This window comes from Diceros bicornis, chromosome 2 (genome assembly GCF_020826845.1).
Source record: "Diceros bicornis minor isolate mBicDic1 chromosome 2, mDicBic1.mat.cur, whole genome shotgun sequence".
NCBI classification, from domain to species: Eukaryota; Metazoa; Chordata; class Mammalia; order Perissodactyla; family Rhinocerotidae; genus Diceros; species Diceros bicornis.
Window position 1 is genome coordinate 74,995,504 of NC_080741.1, and position 21,767 is coordinate 75,017,270.

At 44.5% G+C, this 21,767-nt stretch overlaps 1 protein-coding gene across 5 annotated transcripts in view; it reads right to left on the bottom strand.

The window, feature by feature from the left end:
• The window catches only part of ITPR1 (inositol 1,4,5-trisphosphate receptor type 1), a 317,336-nt gene that overhangs the window by 51,598 nt on the left and 243,971 nt on the right, over nt 1–21,767 (bottom strand). For all 5 annotated transcript variants that reach the window (XM_058563442.1, XM_058563433.1, XM_058563427.1 and 2 more), the window contains 7 exons: nt 20,100–20,353; nt 13,837–14,037; nt 12,219–12,329; nt 9,940–10,035; nt 7,291–7,413; nt 6,117–6,221; nt 4,516–4,708 (listed from right to left, as the gene is read on the bottom strand). In XM_058563442.1, coding sequence (XP_058419425.1) covers nt 4,516–4,708; nt 6,117–6,221; nt 7,291–7,413; nt 9,940–10,035; nt 12,219–12,329; nt 13,837–14,037; nt 20,100–20,353 — 1,083 coding nt within the window. The remainder of the gene's footprint in view (nt 1–4,515; nt 4,709–6,116; nt 6,222–7,290; nt 7,414–9,939; nt 10,036–12,218; nt 12,330–13,836; nt 14,038–20,099; nt 20,354–21,767) is intronic.

Here is a 21,767-nt window from a genome sequence, read left to right on the forward strand (position 1 = left end):
ATCCAGGTGCAAGAAAATACTTAGAGACCAACCTTGATGTGCAATGTCTTCTATTTCCTGTGGCACGTGGAACTATGTCCCTATCTACCTTTCCAGGCTCTTCTCCCACGTCTCTTCATATATCATCTCTTTGCATTCCATTCTAATGATGGTTCCCTCAACACACCCTGCACTCTCCAGCCTCTGTACACTCCCCCTGTGGCAATTTAAAAATATGTCCACAAATTCTTTGATACTCCTCTCTTCAAGGGGTGCAGGTTAATTTCCTTCCTCTTGAGTGTAGGCTGGACTTAGTTACTTGCTTTTTTTTTTTTTTAATGAGGAACATCAGCCCTCAGCTAACATCCATGCCTCCTCTTTTTGCTGAGGAAGACCGGCCCTAAGCTAACATCTACTGCCAATCCTCCTCCTTTTTTTTTCTCTTTTTCTCCCCAAAGCCCCAGAAGATAGTTGTATGCCATAGTTGCACATCCTTCTGGTTGCTGTAGTTACTTGCTTCTAAGAAATAGAATACAGTGGAGTGATGGGCATGCCTCCTGAGACTAGGTCATAAAAGGCACTGCAGTTTCCTGCTTGCACATGTGCATGCTCTCTCTCCCTCTCTCATATCAGTCATTTGCTCTGAGGAAACCAACTGCCATGTTGTGAGGACACTCAGGCAGCCCTATGGAGGGGTCCATGTGGAGAGGAACTGAGGCCTCCCACTAACAGCCATGTGAATGAGCAAAGAAGTGACTCCTCCAGTCAAGCCTTCATATGACGGCAGCCCTGGCTGACATGTCGACTGCAACCTAATGAAAGACCCTAAGTCAGAACCCCCCAGCTAAGTCACTCCCAAATTCATGACCCTGAAAAACTGTGAGGAAATAAATATTCATTGTTTTAAGCCACTAAATTTTGGGGTAATTTCTTACACAGCAATAGAATGCAACTAACATACCTTCTGTGGTGGGCAAAATAATGGCCCCCAAAGATGTCCACGTCCTAATTCCTGGAACCCGTGAATATGTTACCTTACAAGGCAAAAAGGGACTTTGCAGATGTGACGTTTGCAGTTAAGGATCTTGAGATAGGGAGATTGTTCTGGATTATCCAGGTGTATCCAATGTAATCACAGGGTCTTTATAAGTGAAAGAGGGAGGCAGGAGTATCAGAGTGATGCAGCATGAGAAAGCCTTTCCTGGCCACTGCTGTCTCTGAAGACAGAGGAAGGGGGCAAGAGCCAAGGAAGGCAGGAAGCCTCTAGAAGCTGAAAAAGGCTAGAGGCTCCAGAAGGCACACAGCCCTGCCAACACGTTCATTTTAGCCCAGTGAGAACCCTTCTAGATTTCTGGCCTGCAGAACTGTAAGATAATAAATTTATGTTGTGAGCCTCCAAGTTTGTGGTAATTTGTTACAGCTGCAACAGGAAACTATTACACCTTCCCTTTCCCCACTCTCTCAGGTTTGTGTTTATCCAAGTCCTCCCCATCCTTCTAGATGCTATTCAGATCCCACCTTTCCTCAGAAGCCTGTCTTTCCCACACTTCCACAGTGTGTCACTGCTTAATGATAGTCCTGCTCATAAGTGGCCACTTAAGTTATAGCCACTTAAAAATCTGCCTGTGCTGTCTGCCCCCATCAGATGGTAAGTTCTCACAGGAAGGAATCACAGCGTACACATTGCTGAATTCCCCACAGTACCTTGTACATGTTTTCTACTCTCCAGGGGCTACAAGTTGGCTGGATCAATACACCCGCTACATTATAGCGAAAAGACAGATTGCCATGATCCCAGATAGGCAGGGCAATTTAAATAACTACAACCCAGGGCATCTCTTGGTAACACGCTTTCCTATTTTTTTTTAAAGGAACTAGGCCTTGCTTGATGACTTGGACTCCATGTATATATAGGATTTCCCAGCTCAACTCTGATGTGTAGGATAACCATGAGGAAAAACCCCAAGCAAGAAAGTATCAGCATATGCAACTCTGCCTCGATCTCCTCTTTTACTGTCTTCTAGTTTTCTTGGCCAGGAGTTTTCACTTCACTGGGGATAGGATCTTCAGGAGAAGATGTTGTGAGGTGGGAATGCACAGAAGGGTGTGCGTGTATGTGTGTGTACGCGCATGCATGCGTATTTATGTGTGTGTGTGTGTGTGTTGTGTGAAGACAGCAGGGAAGATGGCTTCAGGAGAGCATAGAAATTGAGTATTTTAACATTTGCAGAAGGAAATACTAAGCAGCATCAGCCTCAGACAGACCTCACTGTGTATCTGAGCCCTAGCTAAAGATGGACCAAAGCACAGGTGATTCTCTGAGATACTCTCAGGAAAAGACAGAGCAGCTTCATGAATAAGCCAGAAAAATATTTTCTGCAGATTTATTAGAAGAGAAATAACCTAGTCAGAGGGGAAATTGTATTTCATTTTAATTGCACTTCTGAGTACATTTCTCTCCTCCCTAAAAATGCAAATCATGTTTAATTCAGTTATTATTTTCAATTTTTCTCTGAACAGCCGCTAGCTTTGAAGCCAATTAAAATCTTTCAGTTGACAACTATAGCTGTGTTTAAGCTTCACTGCAACAAAAACTGTTTTTGAAACAAAGACAGACTAAATATGAGAAGGTATTAGCTACAATGCACTATAAATCTTGGAATGATGAGATAGCCATTCTGCAATTAATCAATCGGGTAATCTTAATTCCTCATTTTATAGGTGAGGATCTGGGAGCAGTTAAGTCATCTGCCCAGGGCCATGGAGATAGAGGGTGGCAGAAGGAGAATGCCACTCAGACTCCCCACCTCTTGGGGATGAGACCCAAGGCCAGGCTGAAGACAACATCTCAGAAAGAGGGATGATGAGATATCTCAGCTCACCATAGGAGGTGAAAACCTTTCTATCAGTTCATAAGCCTCTTGTAGAACCTACAATATTTTATATACATATATATATATATATTTGATAACACAATTCAGAGAGAATAAATATATATGACCAGTCTTAGTAGTCTCACACATTGATAAAGGTGAAAGCATAGTTTTAATAACTACTAGTATGTAGGTTTAGATATATAAATTCAGGATTATTCTCTAAAGTTGGAATCATGGACTATCCCAGTGAAGGATGAAAGCAACAAATAAGAGGAAGTTCTCTTCTATTTAACATAACAGCTGAAAAAACAAGAGTATAAAATGGATGGGGTCTATGTCTACTTTTTCTTTTGGTATCTTTTTTCTCTGATGGCCCAAGCATGGCCCAAGACATTCAACGCTACTCATGATGCTTGAGCTGGAGGAGCTTAGATGAAGCCACAGTAGGTTACAAGGACACACTGACCTTGGGCAGAATTGTCCCCTAAGTCTTCTGAGGTCCATACCAAGGAGGACATGCATACTGTTCTGCTAAAGGCCTCCTGGCCCCTGTCAGCCACCAAGCGTGGGGCTGGGTGAGGAACGGGCTTGGCCCAGCAAAATATTTTATCATGTTTTCAAGTGCTAGACGATGAGGCGCCCCTTAGAGATGAGTGAGAATGGAGTAGGGGTGGGGTGAGGTGAGAACAGGGCCTTCTGGCCAACCTGCTTGCACAACCCTCTTTGCCAATAGCTCAATCTAGGGGTGCAGGGAGGGAGAACAGTGGTGAAGTAGAAGCAGCGTGCAGTCAAAGATGCTGCTCTGTGCTGGCCCAGATTGACAGGGGGCAGGAAGAGGACAAAAGCTCCCAGAAACTTACCTCTAACACAGCTTCCCCTCCCACAGCCCCACCCCACAGAAAGAGCCCCAAAGATCACAAATGTAGCTGGAATCCAGGGTTTCAAATAAAAAACCTGGCTCCTGACTATCAGACAGAAATAAAGCACGATCCTTTCTAAGTTGGTCACTATAGTTGGTGCCAAGCATACTGAAAGATCACATTAAAACTCTAACGAAAACCAGGCGCTAAGAAGCCCTCTGGGGCAGCCCTATAAAAGAGTTTTAGAGCAGTAATTTTAACCCAACTGGTGGGCTTTGCAACAGGACTTGCTGGTGAGCAACAATGCATCTCATGTGGCAAATGATTCCACTGCCTATAAAATGATACTAGAGTTTAAAATCCGAGCTGCCCTATAAAAGGGGAAAGACCAGCCAGCGTCTTCCGAGCAGGTGTGCTAGTAAATGAGCAGTCAAGGCGGCTGAATTTCCTGCTGAAATGCACCATCCTGGGAGCTCAAGACCTGGCCTTTTCTCTCTTCCTTTCTTTTCTACATCAAGACACCAAAAAAGCCACTCTAAAAGCCTTCATGGAGTTCTCCAATCAAATCAAGTCAAACGGTGCATGAAGGAAGCCATTTCAGGGGAGGTGCCTCCCTGAGGCTGGAGGCCATTTATCATCTACAAAGGTGCAGGACTTCCCCATGCTCAGAGGCGGAATGTACCATAAATTACACCAGCTCTGCTCCTACTTAGAGATACAGGCACACACCATCAAGCCCAGCTTTGTGAAACCCCAGAACCACATCTCTCTGCAGTGCTGTGGAGGCGTTGCTGACCCACCTCGCAGTTTCTTTTGCCAATTCATTTCATTGAAGAGGTCTTCGGACCGCAGGAAGAAATCATTGATCTTGCTGCCTTGCTCATCCCTCTCTGTAGTATAGTAGATTCGTAGTTTGGACTCCTTGGTTAGGAATTCACATATGCTGGGTACAGGGAAGACAATCTGTTCCATGGTTCGGTCTAATCTGACAATCTAGTAGGAAAAATAAATGAGCTTCAACAATCATCTTCAAAAACCTTTTACTAAGGATCTTTGCTATCAGCCACAGACTCAGTACTCAAGATAGACTATAATACAGACCTTGTTCTTGAATCTTCTCTGATTTTATAACCCGAGCACAGGCTGTGTCTCATAGATTTATACAAAAAACAGTTTTGGCAAGTCTATAAGAGCAATTTTCTAACCGCAGACCCATTAATTTTACTGTGACCAACTTTTATCTGGAACAATTGAAACTGTGTTTTGTGCACATATTCAGATGAGGCTCTAAGCTGGGGACGTCCAACAGAACTTTCTGTAATGGTGGAATGGTTCTCTATCTGTGTATCTGCCCTGTCCAAAAGGATGGCTGCTAGTCACATGTGGCCACTGAGCACTAGCACATGTGCCTAGGGCAACTGAGGAACTGAAAATTTAATTTTAACTTAAACAGCCACACATGGCTAGTGGATACCATATTGGACAGTGCAGCTCTACACCGTGGTGTAAATCTCACCTACGATCCTTTCTCTGATAGCCAAGTTGGATTTTTTCCTAGCTAGGAAGTTTAAAGAGATCTTTGGTTTATCTAGTTGCAGTAACCTCCTATCTCTTACTTGTCACAGCACCTAAAACGTACACTGCAGGAACCAATATGCTCATTTAACGCTAGCACTCCCTGTTCTTTAAACTAGCTTTGTTGGGCCCCAGGGTAGACACCTCACAGGTTGTCTCCAGGCCCTTCCTAGACTGGCTCAATCCCCAGAGAGGAGGTAGTTTAGTTGGGATTCATCAAATTCTAGGGCGCTGTACTCAGTCACAGTCCTGGGGGGCAGAGACTTCAAAAGGGGTGCAGATGGCAGTACAATAGGGGCATGGCCCCTCTTTATTCTTCCTCCCCAGAGGCTGGAGAAGTCAGGTGAGACCCAGGGCCAATGCCCTCTATAAGAAGATCTGGCTCTTGCTCTCCCAACGCTTTTTTTCCCTGACGCAGCAAGAGAGGTGACTCAGGTCAAGTTTAGTGGGAAACTCAGAGGTGAGGCAGGTTCCCACAGCCCTGGCCCAACACAATCTACAGCAGGTCCCTCTGCTGGACTTTCTTATAATACTTTCTACTTGCCCTCATGGCCTTGTCAGAATTTGAAATTAATAAGATCTATCCGTGGCTAAATGCCAGTAATGGATTTGCTCAGTGTCTGCCTCCACATTAGGCCTTACGCAGGAATCAGGACTGTCTTGGCTATCACTGGACAGTCAGCACTGAGTGCAGGACCTGGTATACAGTAGATGCTCACAACATTTTTATTGCTCGGACGAAGAAATGCATGCCAGCCCAGCAGAGGGCATCGCATATTGAAGGCCTTCAACACAGGCCCATGCCCTGAGTTTACTCTGTTTTTACCTCTATCTGGGCCGTGTGCTTGGCATAAAACTCCAGAGCTTCATCTCCATCCACTTGGCCACCAGGTTTCAGCATGTTCTGAAGTTCTTTGTTATGCCGAGCCAACTGGAACACAAGCACAGAAAACAGGGGAGTTGATGTCTCTTTGCAGCAGGAACACAAGAGCTCCTTTCCAACTTTGGGTATAAAAAGCACAGAATAACCAGCGGCAAGCTGCAGGGCAAAGGTGGCAAGAGGCTCACCGCATTCCATCAAGGTGAGTTCTGCACAGCAGCTATTTTGGGAGCTTGGCAGAACAGCATGGAACATTCATGCCCACACGAGGTCCCACTTTCCCCCGATTTCTTTAGCCAGGCAGGAGGGAGATGGGGTTTTCTGTACATCCCCACGGAGCCTCCATTCGGAATGTCCCAAAACCCTCTCCGTGGCTAAATGCCAGTAACGGAGGAGATAAAGGGGCAGGAGATTGTTTCCTATTCTTCCACCAGCATGCCGTGGCAGGGCATACCAACCTCTGGCCCAATACCATCATTGTTTTCTATCTAATTCCTCAAAGAGGTGACAGGGACAGGAAACACAAGCCTGCAGCAGAGTCACAGGCTGCCCACCCACATCAGCAAGCTCAAGGCACATCAACCTCCAGAAAAAGGAAGTATCTTCAAAAGCCCAGCTACTTGGGAAGAGAATTACAAAACAGGGCATTGTGGTGCCAGGGTAGGAAGTATTACTACATCCCCCACAAGGCAAATAAAAAGAAGTCATAATGACAGGCTGGTTCCCAAAGATTTCCAAATACGATAGGCAAGGCAGCTGAGGTTTATTTCTTTAGATTGTTAAGACAGACTCATCAATATTTATGAAAAGCCTAAGACTCCTTTCAACTGTCTCCAAACACAGTCATAAACCACCTAAGTGTCACCACTCATGGTGAATGCTTTTAAGAAACATGGGGATTTCCAAGGACATGACTCTACCATAGTGGAAAAACGGAAGAGTCCTAGAACTCGGCACACTGGGTCAGGTTGCCAAGAGTACCTGCGAGCCACATTAGCATGAACACAAACAGCCCTAGGTTAAAGCCTTAAAGGAAAAGCAAGTGTAAGGGCATGTCCAGCTTGGAATTCTGGCACTGTAGGTGAGCAACGTCTGTCAGGGGAGCTCGGGAGGGTCATACCTGATGAGCTAATATGTAGATGTTGTGCCCCACATTCCTGGGGGAGGCAGCTCCGTCCTCCCCATTTTCTCCATCCTCAAATTCCACTTCACCTTGCATGTAGGCCTTCTTGATCACTTCCACCTGCAAGAAGGGCCAAGCGAACAAAGCTCCTGTTTCAAGAAAGAAAGTCCTGTTTCACACAGGACTGGGTCTATAGCACACACGCTATCAGGCTCCCCTCCTGGGGCAGAAACTGCTCATCAAGCTCAGTACTCTTTCCTATCAGGTGTGGACACAGCCTCAGAATCCTTCTCAACACTGTCACAGGCAGTCACTACCAATCAACCTCCACTGACATGAGAAATGAAACCCATTTGCTCTCTACCTAGACCAAGAGACATTCTGTGGCTGGTTCATGCCCTTCTACTTTGGAAGGGGACAACAGCTCTACAAGTGCCTCGAAACAATAAGATATGATACAGATGTAGGCTAGAAGCCAGGCTTTTCCTATCTGTATATTTGTTCCTGCCAACTTCCCCCACCCCTACCTTTGCCATTTCAGGAAAAATAAGAAATCCATTAGCATTTAGGAATAGGTGGTTAAACTAATTCCTCTGATTCCAAATTTTTCCTTATCCCCCTGAGCCTAATCCATGTGAAAATAATACAATTAACAAGTAATATCTACGGAGTGCTCACTACGGGGGCCAAGCACGATGCTTAGTATTTTAACATTCTTTCAGAAAATTTAATGCTCACAAACATTTTATGAGGTGTCCAAGATTCCCATTTATTATGGATGAGGAAACAGACTCTGAGAGGGAAAGGGGCATTCCTCAAGTCACACAGTTTGTGAGATGGGATTTGACCTCGGCTCTGTGAACCAGAGGACCCATGCACGCAGCTCGCCTCTTGCTTAGAGCACAGTCGGTACCTGTCTGACTGACTTACCTCAGCTCCCTAAGAACAGGGGTGGCGTCTGCTCATTTCTCAGTCCCTCCCTGGTGCCCAGCACAGTGTCCTGGACAAAGCAGGGCCTGGCCAATATTTATCAAATGAACACATCATTCAAGATTTAATCATTTCAAAGAATAAGAACAAAATGCCTTCAACCCCTGAGTTGTACTAAAAATTAATCATTTTCTTTGATGAGTCAGACGGCATTTCAGCCTCCCGCATTGCCACAAGGCCATTACTCCGAATTATTTCTCATTATCTAAGACCAAGCACGCAGAGAGCCACACATTTCTGTATTGACATCAGGTCAGGCCGAGGACATAATTTTAGAGACAAGATCCTCACTCTCTGAGCTTGTTTTCCTGTCAGTTCTCTCTAATACCAAGTCGAATAGACAGCACATTGCATAGGATGTGGGGGCCAGAACATACACACATACGCACACACACGTACGCACACACGTGTTCCGTACGTTAGAGTTTCTCTGCTAGCTGGATTCTTAGAACCATGTTTGTTCCAGGAAGCCTCCGATTCTTCCTCATGAGCCAGGAATGATGCTCTCCAACCACAAGGGGGCGACCCAGGAATCGGTGGCACCCACAGCCATGGGTGCTGACACTTCCCCCACCCAACATGGGGGCATGTTCTTGATTCATGAATATTGGAATGGGGTCTCTGCGAAGTCATTCCATTCCAACTCAAGAGCGACAAATTCTAGCCTCCCCACCCCCAGTTACATAAGCTGTTATGTAAACTTGGAGAGGACTTCCATCTCAGGCTGAGAACCCACTTCTGACCTCAGAGATCAAAGAGCTGGGCTCGCTGTTCACTTTATTTAGAGGAATACATAAAGGGACTTGCGCCTGGCCCCAAGTGCACATTAGGTCACCAGGCGGCAGAAAAGTTTTCGTGCCCTCATTTAGGTCTGTCAGTTACAGTTTATTTGCGTGGGAAAAAGTCCAAATAGAGAGTTCCGTCCTCAGCTCATTTCCCTGTCTCTGATACATGTTTGTCTCACGGGTTGCAGCACTGACTCCCAACTGGAAGTCACAGCCAATTGTGAATATCACTCCTCAAAAATAAACGAGATTGTGTTTTCTTTAAAAAAATATCAGCACCCAAAAAACACTCTTCAGTTGCCCAGACTATTCGCACCGAGAAGAGATACGAATTCTTTAGCTCTGGACAAGACATGGCAAAAAGAGCAGCAGTGAGTGAGGAATAAGAAGAAAAGGAGCTGGATTCACCAAGGGTTTATCGTGTGCTGGGCACCGTGCTAAGAGCCTGACATGAACTGGCTCGTCTAGTCATCCTCCGGACTAGTGATATTCTCATCTTCCTTTTGGGGATGAGGAAAGTGTAGCTCAGACAGTCCAAGTGCCTGCCCAAGGTGACAGTGCAAAAAGAGCAGAGTTCTGGACCTGAGTCTGTCAGGCCCCAGACCACTCCCTGCACTGTCTCCCATGAGAGGAAACAGGTGAGGGAGGTTTCCATATGTGGTTGTGCTGAAGGGAGAGGGCAGAATACCACTTATTCAATGCGATACTTCACTTCTCTACCCTCGTCAGAGGCCTGAATCAAATGTTCTCTTTATACTTCTGATTTTTGGCATCTTTAAGAAAGCTCAAGGAAGCAGATTCTCTGCTCTGTCACAAATACTGCTCTGATGCTACTTGGTGCCATGGCCAGGGGATCAGCCGTCCCACTCACCAGTTCCTTCGGCCTCATGTTATAAAGTATCCTCTCCGCATTTTCACTGTCGTGCCTGCTCTCCATGATGGCCAGGAGCAACTTCGAAGCATTGTTCTAATTGGAGAAACAAAAGGAGGAGGAAATGGAGAGGAGCTGCTTGGGGCGGCCGGCATCAGTGCACGTGCTCAGTTGACCCAAGTGCTGCATCCTGGCTAAACAGATAGACATTTCACCCCATGGAGAGCCATGTGCCAAGTACATCAAAACCACCTGCAGCCGACAGAGAACGTGCCACTGTAGACCCCAGAGACATGTCTGCAAATCTGATTTGGGTCAAAGAGGCACATATTTGCTTGGGCATAGTTTCTCCCTAATGTTACTTGGTACAAGTCCCAGTAGAAATTGGAAACTTAGACTTGAGTGCTTATGGGTACGCTGGCACCCTTATGATGACAGTGGTTAGGAAGAACCCACTATATAGATCCACGATGCCTCCAGGGGGCGTGTGGTTACAAACTGCTATTCAGCCTTGCAAGCCAGAGAAGGAAGGCAATTAAGGTAATTCCTCCCCGTCTTACAATATTTCTATCAGTTCTCCTAACCCCCAATGTGAGCACAGCTGATATCAGTTAACAAAAGTGACCCAAAACAGCACTGTATGCATGCCAACCCATAATTTCCCATTACATTCAAAGTTCATGCGCCCACACCCTGCACTTCTGGCTTGACCTCACTTTAGGTCCTAGGCCTATGATCATCTGTATGCTTCTTTGTGTAAAGGACTCAAAAGTTGTTGTCACTGTTGTTTTGGGTAAGAGGCGGCAGTATTTTTTTCCTCCCCAAGCATAGGTCACAGCAGTTCAATGAGGTTGCTGTGCTATCAAACGGTGGCTTTTCATAGGGCAGAGATTTCTCTAATCATCCACAGATTACTGGACTCATTGAAAAAGTCACTGAAATGCTGACCAGGAGCACAAGGAATTCTCAGTTTATTTCAGGCTCTCATCATTTACACTCTGACAAATGGTAGCCAGGTGCCTGAATGATGTTCAAGTCAATTCTACAACCAAGTTTGTCAAAGGAATTAAAAATAGCAAAAATAATTAAAAACCCACTGAAACCATATACCCAAATCCACTGTTTGGACTCTCAGCTCTAAAGAGTAATGGAAAAATAAAGATAATTTCAATTCCTGTGGGTTTCTGTGTTAACACATTCCCTATAAGCCTTTCTTTCCTATGACTGTTTATGCAATAAATACAGACCAGCTTTTTGGCTAAACCTTGTAGTTCTAGGCTCTTCCGTGACAATGATAAAGTACTCATTGCTGTGTATGGGTATACGATAGAGGACAGATCTTGACATGGGAACACTTAAAAAGGAAATATGCTCGGTGCGGTTCAGTGAGGTTTCAAAATACACTTTAGACACCAGGATGGGTTGCAAGTTCAATTCTCAGAATTGAATCTTTGGATTCTTGGAGAATCTTTGGAACCCCTAAATAGGAGTGAGGATTGTTTGTGGGTTTTTTTTTTTTTTTTGGTACACTTAAGAAATCAACATGAGGAGTGGTATATCAGTTTCTCACATATCCAAGAGGCCGGCGTATAAACCCAGCAGCTGACGCACCTTGAAGTCACTACTTTCACTCCATAAAACGATTTTGGCATTACAGGGAATCAAAACGTCAGTAGTGCTTCTACATCAGTCATCTGTAGTCCACCATTTGTACACAATTCAAAGAAACTCATCAGAGGCCTGTAGGCACATTATTGGTCTATGTAACTTTCCTTATTTTAAACCAATCTTTATAAACCACCCTTCTGCTAAATCAACAACAGAAAAAGGTGTTCCCTGATAAAGTAAAAATAGAATTTCTCTTGTCCTAGATAGGCTTAGTTGCACTATTCCTCAACAGGCCCTTTTTCCTCAAAGTGGGGAATATCAGAGACCATAGAGGGAATAGTTTCCATTGTTTCTCTGTCTGTGGCTTTCAGAATCAAGGCTTTTAGTTCTTGGATGCTGTTTGAATCCATTTCTCAGCTTTGAGTGGTGAGTTCTCATTCAGTGTGACCTAGAGTTGAAAAGCTGGTATCCTGTCACAAGACCTCTGTTGGGAAGGGAAAGACTAAAGTTCTGCATTTTAGTCAGAACTTGCAACACGGATCATTCATTTAGTTTAAAAGAACTATCTTTAATATTTAGTTTCTCAATATTGACCACATCACGTGCTGAGGCAAAACACAAAAGTGACTGTTTCCAAACGCTACTGTCTTTTGCTTTCAATTCCTACTTGCCTTCAGTTCTAATACAAGGTCCATCCTCTTCTTTCCCAAAGGATTGATGTCATTGAGGATGAGGGCTGTGATGATGTCAATGCCATTTGATTCATGGGTGGCTATGCAGTTCTGAAGAAATAGACACACACAGACATTTACACAAATGCTGGTCATATGTCAAAGACCAACAGGCTGAACTGCTATTTCAACACAATGCTTGCCACTCCCAGTAATGTCTCTAGGGGAGAGCTGCAAATTTTCCGTGAGAAAGTGGTAAAAATAAAAGACAGATGAAAATCTCTAGTTTCAGAATTAACAGTAAACAGTAGGAAAGTCCCCATGCACTGTAACTGATAAATTGGTCGTGTCTAATCCAAATAGTGCAGTGCAGTCGGCTTTTGTTCTTAAGGGAAAATATGGTGTGTGACTGATTCTGGGTTTTGAGCCCTGTTTTCCCCTCTAAAGGTGTGTTCCATTCTCTCTACGTTACTGGGTTTTCGTATCACATACTTTTGATTAAGGCTTAAGCTTGGAAAGCAAGTTTCCTGTTTAATTCACACAATATCAAAATTAATCATCTTCCTCCCAGGTAAGATCCCCATTTGCAGCACAATCCACTCCAGTATGTTCCTTTCAACAGACTCTGTTTGGCAGAAAAGCAAACTTGAGGTTATAAGGAAATTTACTTAGATGTCAGATCAAGTCTTTTCCCCCAAGCCTGTTGTAATTTTTTTGTTCCTTTTCATTTTAACTCGGACTACACCATCTGTCTCATCAGGGAACCAGGAGAAGTGGATCTAACAAAATGCTAGCCTCATATTTCATAGACAACTAAGACCAGGTTTTTAACACACAGTGAGTTGTCCTTCTTGTAAGCCATTCTTCTCCTCTGAATGAAGGTCCTGGCTTTGCTCCTCAAGTAACAAAGCATATCATACCTTCCCTGGCCACCAGGTTTAGAACCGGCCATTTAAGCCTACCCTCTCCCGCCAGGACAGAGTTATAATTTGGAGTTAAAAATCATACTCATCCTAGCACCAATGCAAAAACTCACAAAATCTGCAAGATGCCATGGATAAGTGATGACTCTACTCAAGAAAAGAAACTATAGGGTTCCACTCCAAAAATATACTTCTTGAGAGGCCAAAGTCAAGACTAATGGGTCTTTCTCTTCTCTGAATGCCTATGGTGTTAAAATCTCAACCATAAATTTTCTCATATTACTTTCAAGCTGTGTCATGTGTAGCAAGGTATTTCTCTCTAGCTAGGTTTAAACTCCTTCCATTAAGTAGCCATTTTTTGAGCCTTTCCTAGCATTTAAAATAGAGCCCATTCTTCTGGTCCTAACTGAACTCCAACTGCAGTATTTATTCCTAGTCAAGTTAGAGTAGGACATTCAAACAAAACCAATCCAAGCAAGGAGATGGAGGGCAACCCCTCCAATGCCTGTGATTAGGTGAAGTCCTGAGTGTAATAAAACACCATGGCTCCTGCTTCACTGCTGGAGAAAGGCTTCCAGTTCTACGGACTCCCTGGGCCACTACGCAGATGTCATGTGACTTCTGAACTAGTCTCTGTCAATAACATTTCCAAAATGATAAACTTTTTTCTACCCCCAAAATAAAAATGGAATTACCTGGTTCTCATGGCAAGGTCCTTGACAGTACTCGGTCAGACTTTCCAGGGTTTGGTTGATAAGTGCTACATTCTTCTCGTTTATATAGAGTCCAAGAAGACCAAGACCTCCAGTTGTGCTTCCACAAATACAGTCCAGAAACTGCAGTGTCTCACATACCAAATTGTAGTTGGTCTTGTTATTTTGGCAACGAAGGAAATTCTGCAAATGGGCAGTCCCCAGGTTGGGGGAGCAAAGGCAGAGAGAAGAGGGAAAAGGTCATTCACCCTGCCATTTTGATAATCTCTAACAGGTTGGTGCCCTGGACTGATTAGCAATTATGCAGAGAGATGCAGCACTGGACAGAACAGAAGAGTCAGCATGGCCCCCCATGATGGCCAACCCATGGACTTGGTCTACGGCAATGGCCACCAATACTGTGGCTTGCTCTCCAAGGTGCTTTTATATGGGATGCAGTGGAGGAGGGCCCCTCTTTGACAACCCACTTCAGACTTCTATAGTCTTTTTGAATTCCCGTTTCTCTCTTTCTCACTCCAGACCACACACCCCCCCCTCCTAACAGATGCTAAGTTCAGAGGCATTTGACATTTCTAAGGTCAATGGTTATGTTTAAAAGATGATGGTGTGGTATGGATGCTGAAGGCCCAGAACCTAGTACTGGGGATGGATCATCACAAAATAAGGTATTACAGGCTGGCTTAAGTCCAGTGCCATGGCGGGAACCTGGATTATCTTATTCGGCCATTTCCATTATTAAAGGAAGGAGCGAGAGTGAGTAAATGTGTGTGTTTGCGTGCATGTGCCTGAGTATGTACTCTCCAGGTAAACTCGTAATATTAACAAGAGACATAAGAGCAGGTACTTTGCTTTCTCAACAAAATAAAGAAAGCCACATTCAATCATCTCACAAAGCAGCGACTATTTTCATGAAGAGGAGATTTTTGTCAGAGACTCCAGTAATCTCTTCTTTAAAAGAAGTAAATATTTTTTTGCTCATAGTTATAAAAGTTACACAGGTTTACTGAAGAAAATTGGTACTACAAAAAGATGTAATCAAAAGATAAAATGAATGTAACCCTTTGACCTGGTAATTCCACTTCTATGAAATATTGACTTCTGCTCACAAAGTATGTATTGGATGCTCACAACAGCACTGTTTGTAACAGTGAAGGAAACAACCTAAATGCCCACCAGTTGGGGAGTAGTTAAATAAATTATAGTATAGTAACATCATTGAATATTACAAATTAGAAATACTGAGGTAGGTCCATAGTGCCAATATGGAAAGATCTCTAGGACATACTGTTAAGTTAAAAAAACAAAAAGGCAAATAGTAGACTAATATGTATCCAATGTTCCCGTCCAAATATATAGAAAAAGGACTGGAAAGATACAGTGCAAACCCACAGCAGTTCACCCTGGGTAGAGAGGTAGGAATGGGGAGAGAGAGAATTCGTTTAAACTAAATAGTTATTTCATTTGAACCTTCATAGAAAGAATATATTCACGTATTCCTTGTATAACTAAAACATTTATAAATGCACAGATTAAAAGCTGGTAACCAAGATTAATGCTTGACTCATCATCAAACTAACCCCCACCCCCACAACTTAACCTCAGTCCCTTACGCTCAAACCTTCCTAACTAGTCTAAAAATTGAACAATCATTCAGGTTCGGGTGGGAGGTAGAGGAAGGACAGATGATTTGGGACCATGTGAGCTTTCAAAGGTGACTATTTTTCTAATTGCTATAGGAATCCAAAGGAGGGTTCCACAGCCATTCCTTGCTCTAGCTCGTCAGGGAAGAGGCTACCTGTCTGAGGGCCTGGCTGAGCCCCTCACCATGCAGCAGGGAGCAGAGGAGTATTCAGGAAGAGGGCAGGATAGGGCCTGGTTGTCCAAGGCTGAAATTCACAATATGACTCTAAGGCCCATTTTCGTCTCAAACCCCTGTGTCATCCTTCCCTCCATGCTCCTCTCTGCTTAGTGACATCATCTCTCCCATCATGCCCCTCTCTGCCCAGCGATGTCACTGCTTCCACCATGCCGCTCTCTGCGTGGCATCAGTGAACTCCTTCCTGCTCTTCAAGCACTCTTTGTTCTCTCACCTCTGGGGCTTCAGCCATGCCATTCCCTCTGCCTGTCACTCTCCCCATCGTCTCCACCCTGATTAACTCCTCTTTCTTCAAGATGAGGTCTTAAGTCACTTCTTTCAGGAAGCCCTCCCCAACCCTCCATCTTGACTCCAAGGAGATCAGAGCACTGCATGCACCTCTCTTAACCCTCCTCACACTTTGTGATGTGCTTACAGAGATGTCTGTTAGCTCCACCCAGAACCACGCTGACAGCACTGGGTGGCTGGCAGTCAGTACAGGGCCTGGCATGGGCCAGGTGCTTCATAAACACTGGCTGAAATAATGTGAATTAAATTGAATGGGTAGAGGAAAGGAGACTTGGAAAGTCATCAAGGCAGACATGTTTCAAACTCCCCATGAAGGACAGTCGGCTGCCCTTTCTTGAAAGCCTCTCCCATTTCTAATGGTTTTTGCAGTGTCTGGCTAGAATCTCTCCTTTCCTAACTCAGATCCATTTCCTCTTGTCCTCTGCAAAAAGGTATGCCACTGGCTAGGAGGCCCCCAGGAACTCTTTCTATTCTCAGGGAATGAAGTTCACCCTTAGCACTTACCACCTGGCCCTGTCTAAGCTGGAGAAATCCTGTTCTTTTTGTGGTCTTCCTTGGAAAGCAAGAGACCAAGTAGAGATGGGGGGATTAAGGAAATGAAAGACTTGAAATCTGTGCTGATAAGGACTTCAGTGGAGAGAGATCAGGACCTGCATTCCTTAACCCAGGTGAGAAACAATGCCAGACTCTCAGGGGAAGGTTCAAAAGCACACACCCAAAATTGTTCAAGAATAGTCCTTCCCATCAAGTTTCTTACCACTGTGAACAAAGCTTGCTTAAGGCAGCAAATGCCTGTCTGGCAAAGTCAAACTCAGTGGTTTTATCTCTACTAAAGATTTACCAACAGGAAAGTTAAGGTTATAAATGTGACAAGAAACTTTGGGCAACTTCAAAAGGCCGGATTTCTTCTCTCTCTGAGCTTATCTGCACTTCTTTATCGGCTTCACCAGGGAGCCGATAACTCTCCCCTCGTGAGAATGGCTTCTCCTCTCTCAGATCCACAAGGCAACCGTGACCCAGAGAGCCACCATCTGTTCTGGAAAACTGCCAACAGGGTGGTATTCAGAGTAGCTGAATTCCACTTAAAACCATCATTTTAAGAACTGACTGGATTCCTACAAACATAATTTTATCAGAGCAATTTTATCACCACCTCAGTATGTATGACTTAGTGGGAGTCTTAAAGATGATTCTAACCTTCATACTTGCAAACCACTGGTCTATATTCATTGGTTTTCCAACGGGGCCCTGCAGAACCCTGGAGGATCCCTGGAATGTCCCCGCCTCCCAGGGCTCTTGTAGGCGAGGGAGGAAAGGAAAGTTCTAGTACTCTGTAGTTTCTACTCTGAACAGAGCAGTTTTGCTCTCATCTGCTTTACTTAGGACATTTATGCATAAGATGTTCAAACAAAAGATTCTGTGGCCAAAACTAAGAAAAGTTTAAAACCACTGACTTGGATAATCTTTAGACTACCTTCAAAGGTCAAGCTGCCAAGTCTTTTAAAAAATATTAGACTATACACTCTCTCTTCCCCCAATACCACGGTTTCCCACAGAGCAGTGTACTGGAGAATTAAGTTTTGGAAAGACTCATTAAAAGCTGCTTATATCCATGGGGTTCTTAGGGCATTAGTTCAAAGGAGAGTTTTCCTAAGAGCTAAGGTACAACACTGAAACTGTGAAGACTTTCAAACAAGAAATGGTGTACTCGTTGAAGCAGAGTGTGCTGGTGTAGAAGGGAGGTCAAGGAGGGGATGGAAGGCAGAACAGGCCCACGAAACCAGAGCCACGCTGGGGAACAAGCACATCAGGACTGCTCCTCTGACATTCATGGAGGGATTCTACTCAAGGTAGTCTTGTGTTTTGTTAGCTTAGAACTCAGCACATATCAGCTCCTCTGAGAAGCCTTCTTGGATCCAGCACATTGGCTTGGTTCTCCTGCTCTGAACCCACAAAACCCCTGAGATGACACCACTGCTGCACTGCAATCTCTGGTTTGCCAGAATGGCTCCTGCCTGACACTCTCAGCTCTGTGAGGGGAGCGGTGGGGGTGAGGTCTTCATCACTACCAGTGCCAGGCACAGAGCCGTTATTCACCGAGATAATGAAATAAACATACACATGCACAGGCGTAGTCTCCACCTACTTTCCCGTTGGAGCCCAAGGTTGCTGGAAACCAGTGACACTGGTCAAGGGGAACAGTACAGAGCACTGACCGCCAAGCTCAGTCTAGAAACAGCCCCAGCAGCAGGGTGGGGCCTCCACATCCACAAAGATGCCAGAAGCGAGCTGTAGGCTTTGCTTTCCTGCTGGTGGGACAGCCTAGCTTTCCATAGTGTCATTCACACTCCCTTGGCCTGTCTCCCTCATGACTAATGGTGTAGATACAGAAGGTGGAGGGGACACAGTCGGCCTTCAGACAGAGGAATATCAGCCAGTGAGACAGTAACCAAACCCTGGACCTTTGGGTCATAAGTGCTTTGTTCTACCCAGCTGAGCTAGACAGTCCCAGGCAAGTGGATCTAGGGCCAAGTCCAAAGTAAAAAAATTCGAGCAACAGGCAAGAAAAGAAAACTGATAGCCAGGATCCCACACTCAGACGTCGATGGGGATCAAGCTGGAATGTCAATGGAGGAAATGAGCAGGCAGCAAAGTGGAGAAAGAGTCCAAGACCCAGCGTGGCCAACAGTGGGGCTTATGGCAAATCCCTTCATTTTTAAATATGGGCCAGATTTGACCAGTTGATGACCCTGGATCGAGACGCTTTTTCAAAGCTCAGGCTCTTCAGACCAATTTGATTAAAAATAAAAACCAGCGTAGAAGGTACTAATCCTGCAGACTTCACCCAGTTCTATTCCATTGTTCTGTCTTACTGTTTAACAATGTAATTTCTTACCCAACTTATCCAGGCATAGATTCCGTGACCGATTCTAAGTGTGAGCAATTTACGGTGGTAGCACCGAATGGTCTGATCACAGTTGACGTGTGAAAGGCCATCAAATTATCTGGTAGAAAAGTCAGCAATGCAAATATTTAAAGGCTGCACCTTCCCCTTGCCACATTTGGACCAGAATTATTTCTTTTTCATATTATCATTATTCAAATAAACAAAACTACTGCTGCCAACTTGTTTATTTTAGGAGGAAGCATTCTCTCTTAGAGGAGTTGTTCAAACACACTTTTCTTGTTCATCCTCATCCCTTTTAGGCAGAGAGGAGTGTTTTCCCAAGAGTCAGCAGCAAAACCAGGCCAAGGCCCAGGACCCGGTGCTCTAGCACGCTTCTCCTGGGCAGTGACAGGCTTCACATGTCATGCCCATTCAGTAGAAAGAAGCGTATCTCTCCTAGGCCCTTCCTAAATAGCCCTTGCTGGTGGGGAAACTTTGCAGGGGAGAAAATGCCCTCTGTCTCAACGTGGTGGTTAACAGCACGAGCTCTACCATCAGGACGCCTGGGTTCAAGTCTCAGTTCTGTACTCCCTAAGTGTGTCCCCTGAACCTCAGTCCCCTCATCTGTAAAATGAATATAATAACATAAGCAGTACTTAGCATCCAGGATATTCTAAGTGCCCAATAAAACTTGGCCATTGTTATCATTCCAACAACAACAAAAATGTGAACAAAGGACTTCTGGAATAATCAGTTCAACAAATATTTTTGAGCACCTATTTGTGGAAAACCCTGGAAGACCACTTAATTCATTCAAACAACAAACATTTAATTAGAACTTTCTGTGTGCCAGATTTTGTAAGTCTAGTATATTTAATCACCCATCCACTGCAAGGTTTTACCTTGCACCTATATGTCAAACACTGGCAGGCTACCAATACACACACACACAGACACATACACACACTTAATAAATACGGAGCAGGCACCTATACTGGTGAGCAAGAGATATGGCTCCTGTCCCTGTAGAGATAGTGGTGAAGACAGAGAAACGTGTCAGTTGCCCAGACATGGAGAACCATCCTGGATCCTCACCTCAAGGAAACTGGCTGAAGTGAAAGGAGCTGAAATGTCAGAGTAAGCTGTGGCAGCTGTGAGGAGTTGTGACTCTGCCTGCCTGGCCCCCACCCTCACCTGCAGGTCCCGGTTGTGGTTTTCGCACAGGAGCTGCAAGAAGCGGAGGATGGGCTGCATGATGGTGATGACCGCACTCATTTCCAGCTCATCTTTGGTCTTGTCCGCCGTGGCCTGGGCACCCTCCCCGGACTGGTAGTGGTCGTCAGGGTCGGCCTCCCTCCTGAAGGTGGTGAAGGCTTTCCTGGTGGCAGCAGAGGCCTCTAGGAGCTGATCTCGGACCTCTTCTGTTATTTGTGTCAAGGGCTCTTTGGCTAGAATGCAAACGTTAAGACAGTCAATGCTGCTGAATCCTCAGGAGTGCTAGTTGCCACACCAAAGATGATGTTCAGAAACCTAAGTTCTTGTATACACTAGAGAGCCTCAAGGTTGGCAAAATACTCCAAGAAGTCACCATCGTCTCTCAGCCCTTAGACAGGATGAAAACTGAGTCCAGCCCTGCCACCTTGCTTATGACTCTGACATGTCATCTATGCTTGCTCTGTGTTTTAAAGGAAAAGCCTTAGGATAGGCCGTCAACCTCACAAATCTATAGCTCTGGGCCTCAGCTTCCTCATCTGTAAATGGGGAAAGCATCAGTGAATTCCACCTACAGAAGGTTCCTTAGAGGGTCAATGTAATGCTAACCCCAACAGTAATTATTGTTATGGTAGTGACAATTCATTGAGCACTTTACTAAATGCCAACGTGCTGTGATCAAGCACTTGATGTGTATTATCTCATCTAATCCTCAGGGTAACCCTGAGACATTATAGTTAGGGGCATTAGACTCAGAGCCAGACTGCCTGGGTTCAAATCCTGGCTCTACTGCCTACTAGGTGCATGTCTTTAACAAGTTAATTAACATCTCTGTGCCTCACTTTCCTCATCTGTGAAGTGGGGCTAACAATTTTTTCTATTTTATAGGATTGACTTGAGTTCTAAATGAAGTAACACACATAAAGGACTTTGGAGAATGGCCTGGTTCATAGCAAGTAGTTAGTAAATGTTAGCCATTCTTTTCTCTCTTCTCTTTATCCCCATTCTAGACCGGTGGTTATCAACAAGGGGTTATTTTGCCCCCATCCCCTCCCAAGGGACATTTGGCAATATCTGGAGACATTTTTGATTGGGGGTGGGAGTGAGCTATTGGCATCTACTGAGTAGAGGCCACATGTGCTGCTAAATATCCTGCAATGCACAGGACAGTCCCTACAGCAACAAATTATCCACATGTCAAATGTGCTGTGATTGAGAAACCCAGTTCTAAAAAAAAATGAGGTTCAAAGTGGTTAATTGCTCAAGGCCATTTGACTCCAACAGTTGTGGGTCTACCACTCTCCAGTATTGCTTCTCTTCAAGTTAGATAATAATTAATAAATAAAAAGCTTTATAAACTGTCAAATATTTTAGAAAATAAGGGAGAATTAGCTGACAAAAGATGAATATCCAGTTTTAAAGTGTGTATCTTCCTCAAATTTTTCTAACATTAAATTAAAAATTACATTAAAAGATTATTAATGGATTTCCTGCCAATAAAACCTTGAATTTGACCAAGAAGAAGGTATCTTAATTTCTTCAACAAGAAGAACCTTCAAAGCAGCAGGAATTCAGCTCAGGTTACTTGGGAAGAATTATATCACAACCAGATTGGTATTCTTCTTCTGAAAGCCCCAGTCAGAATATACT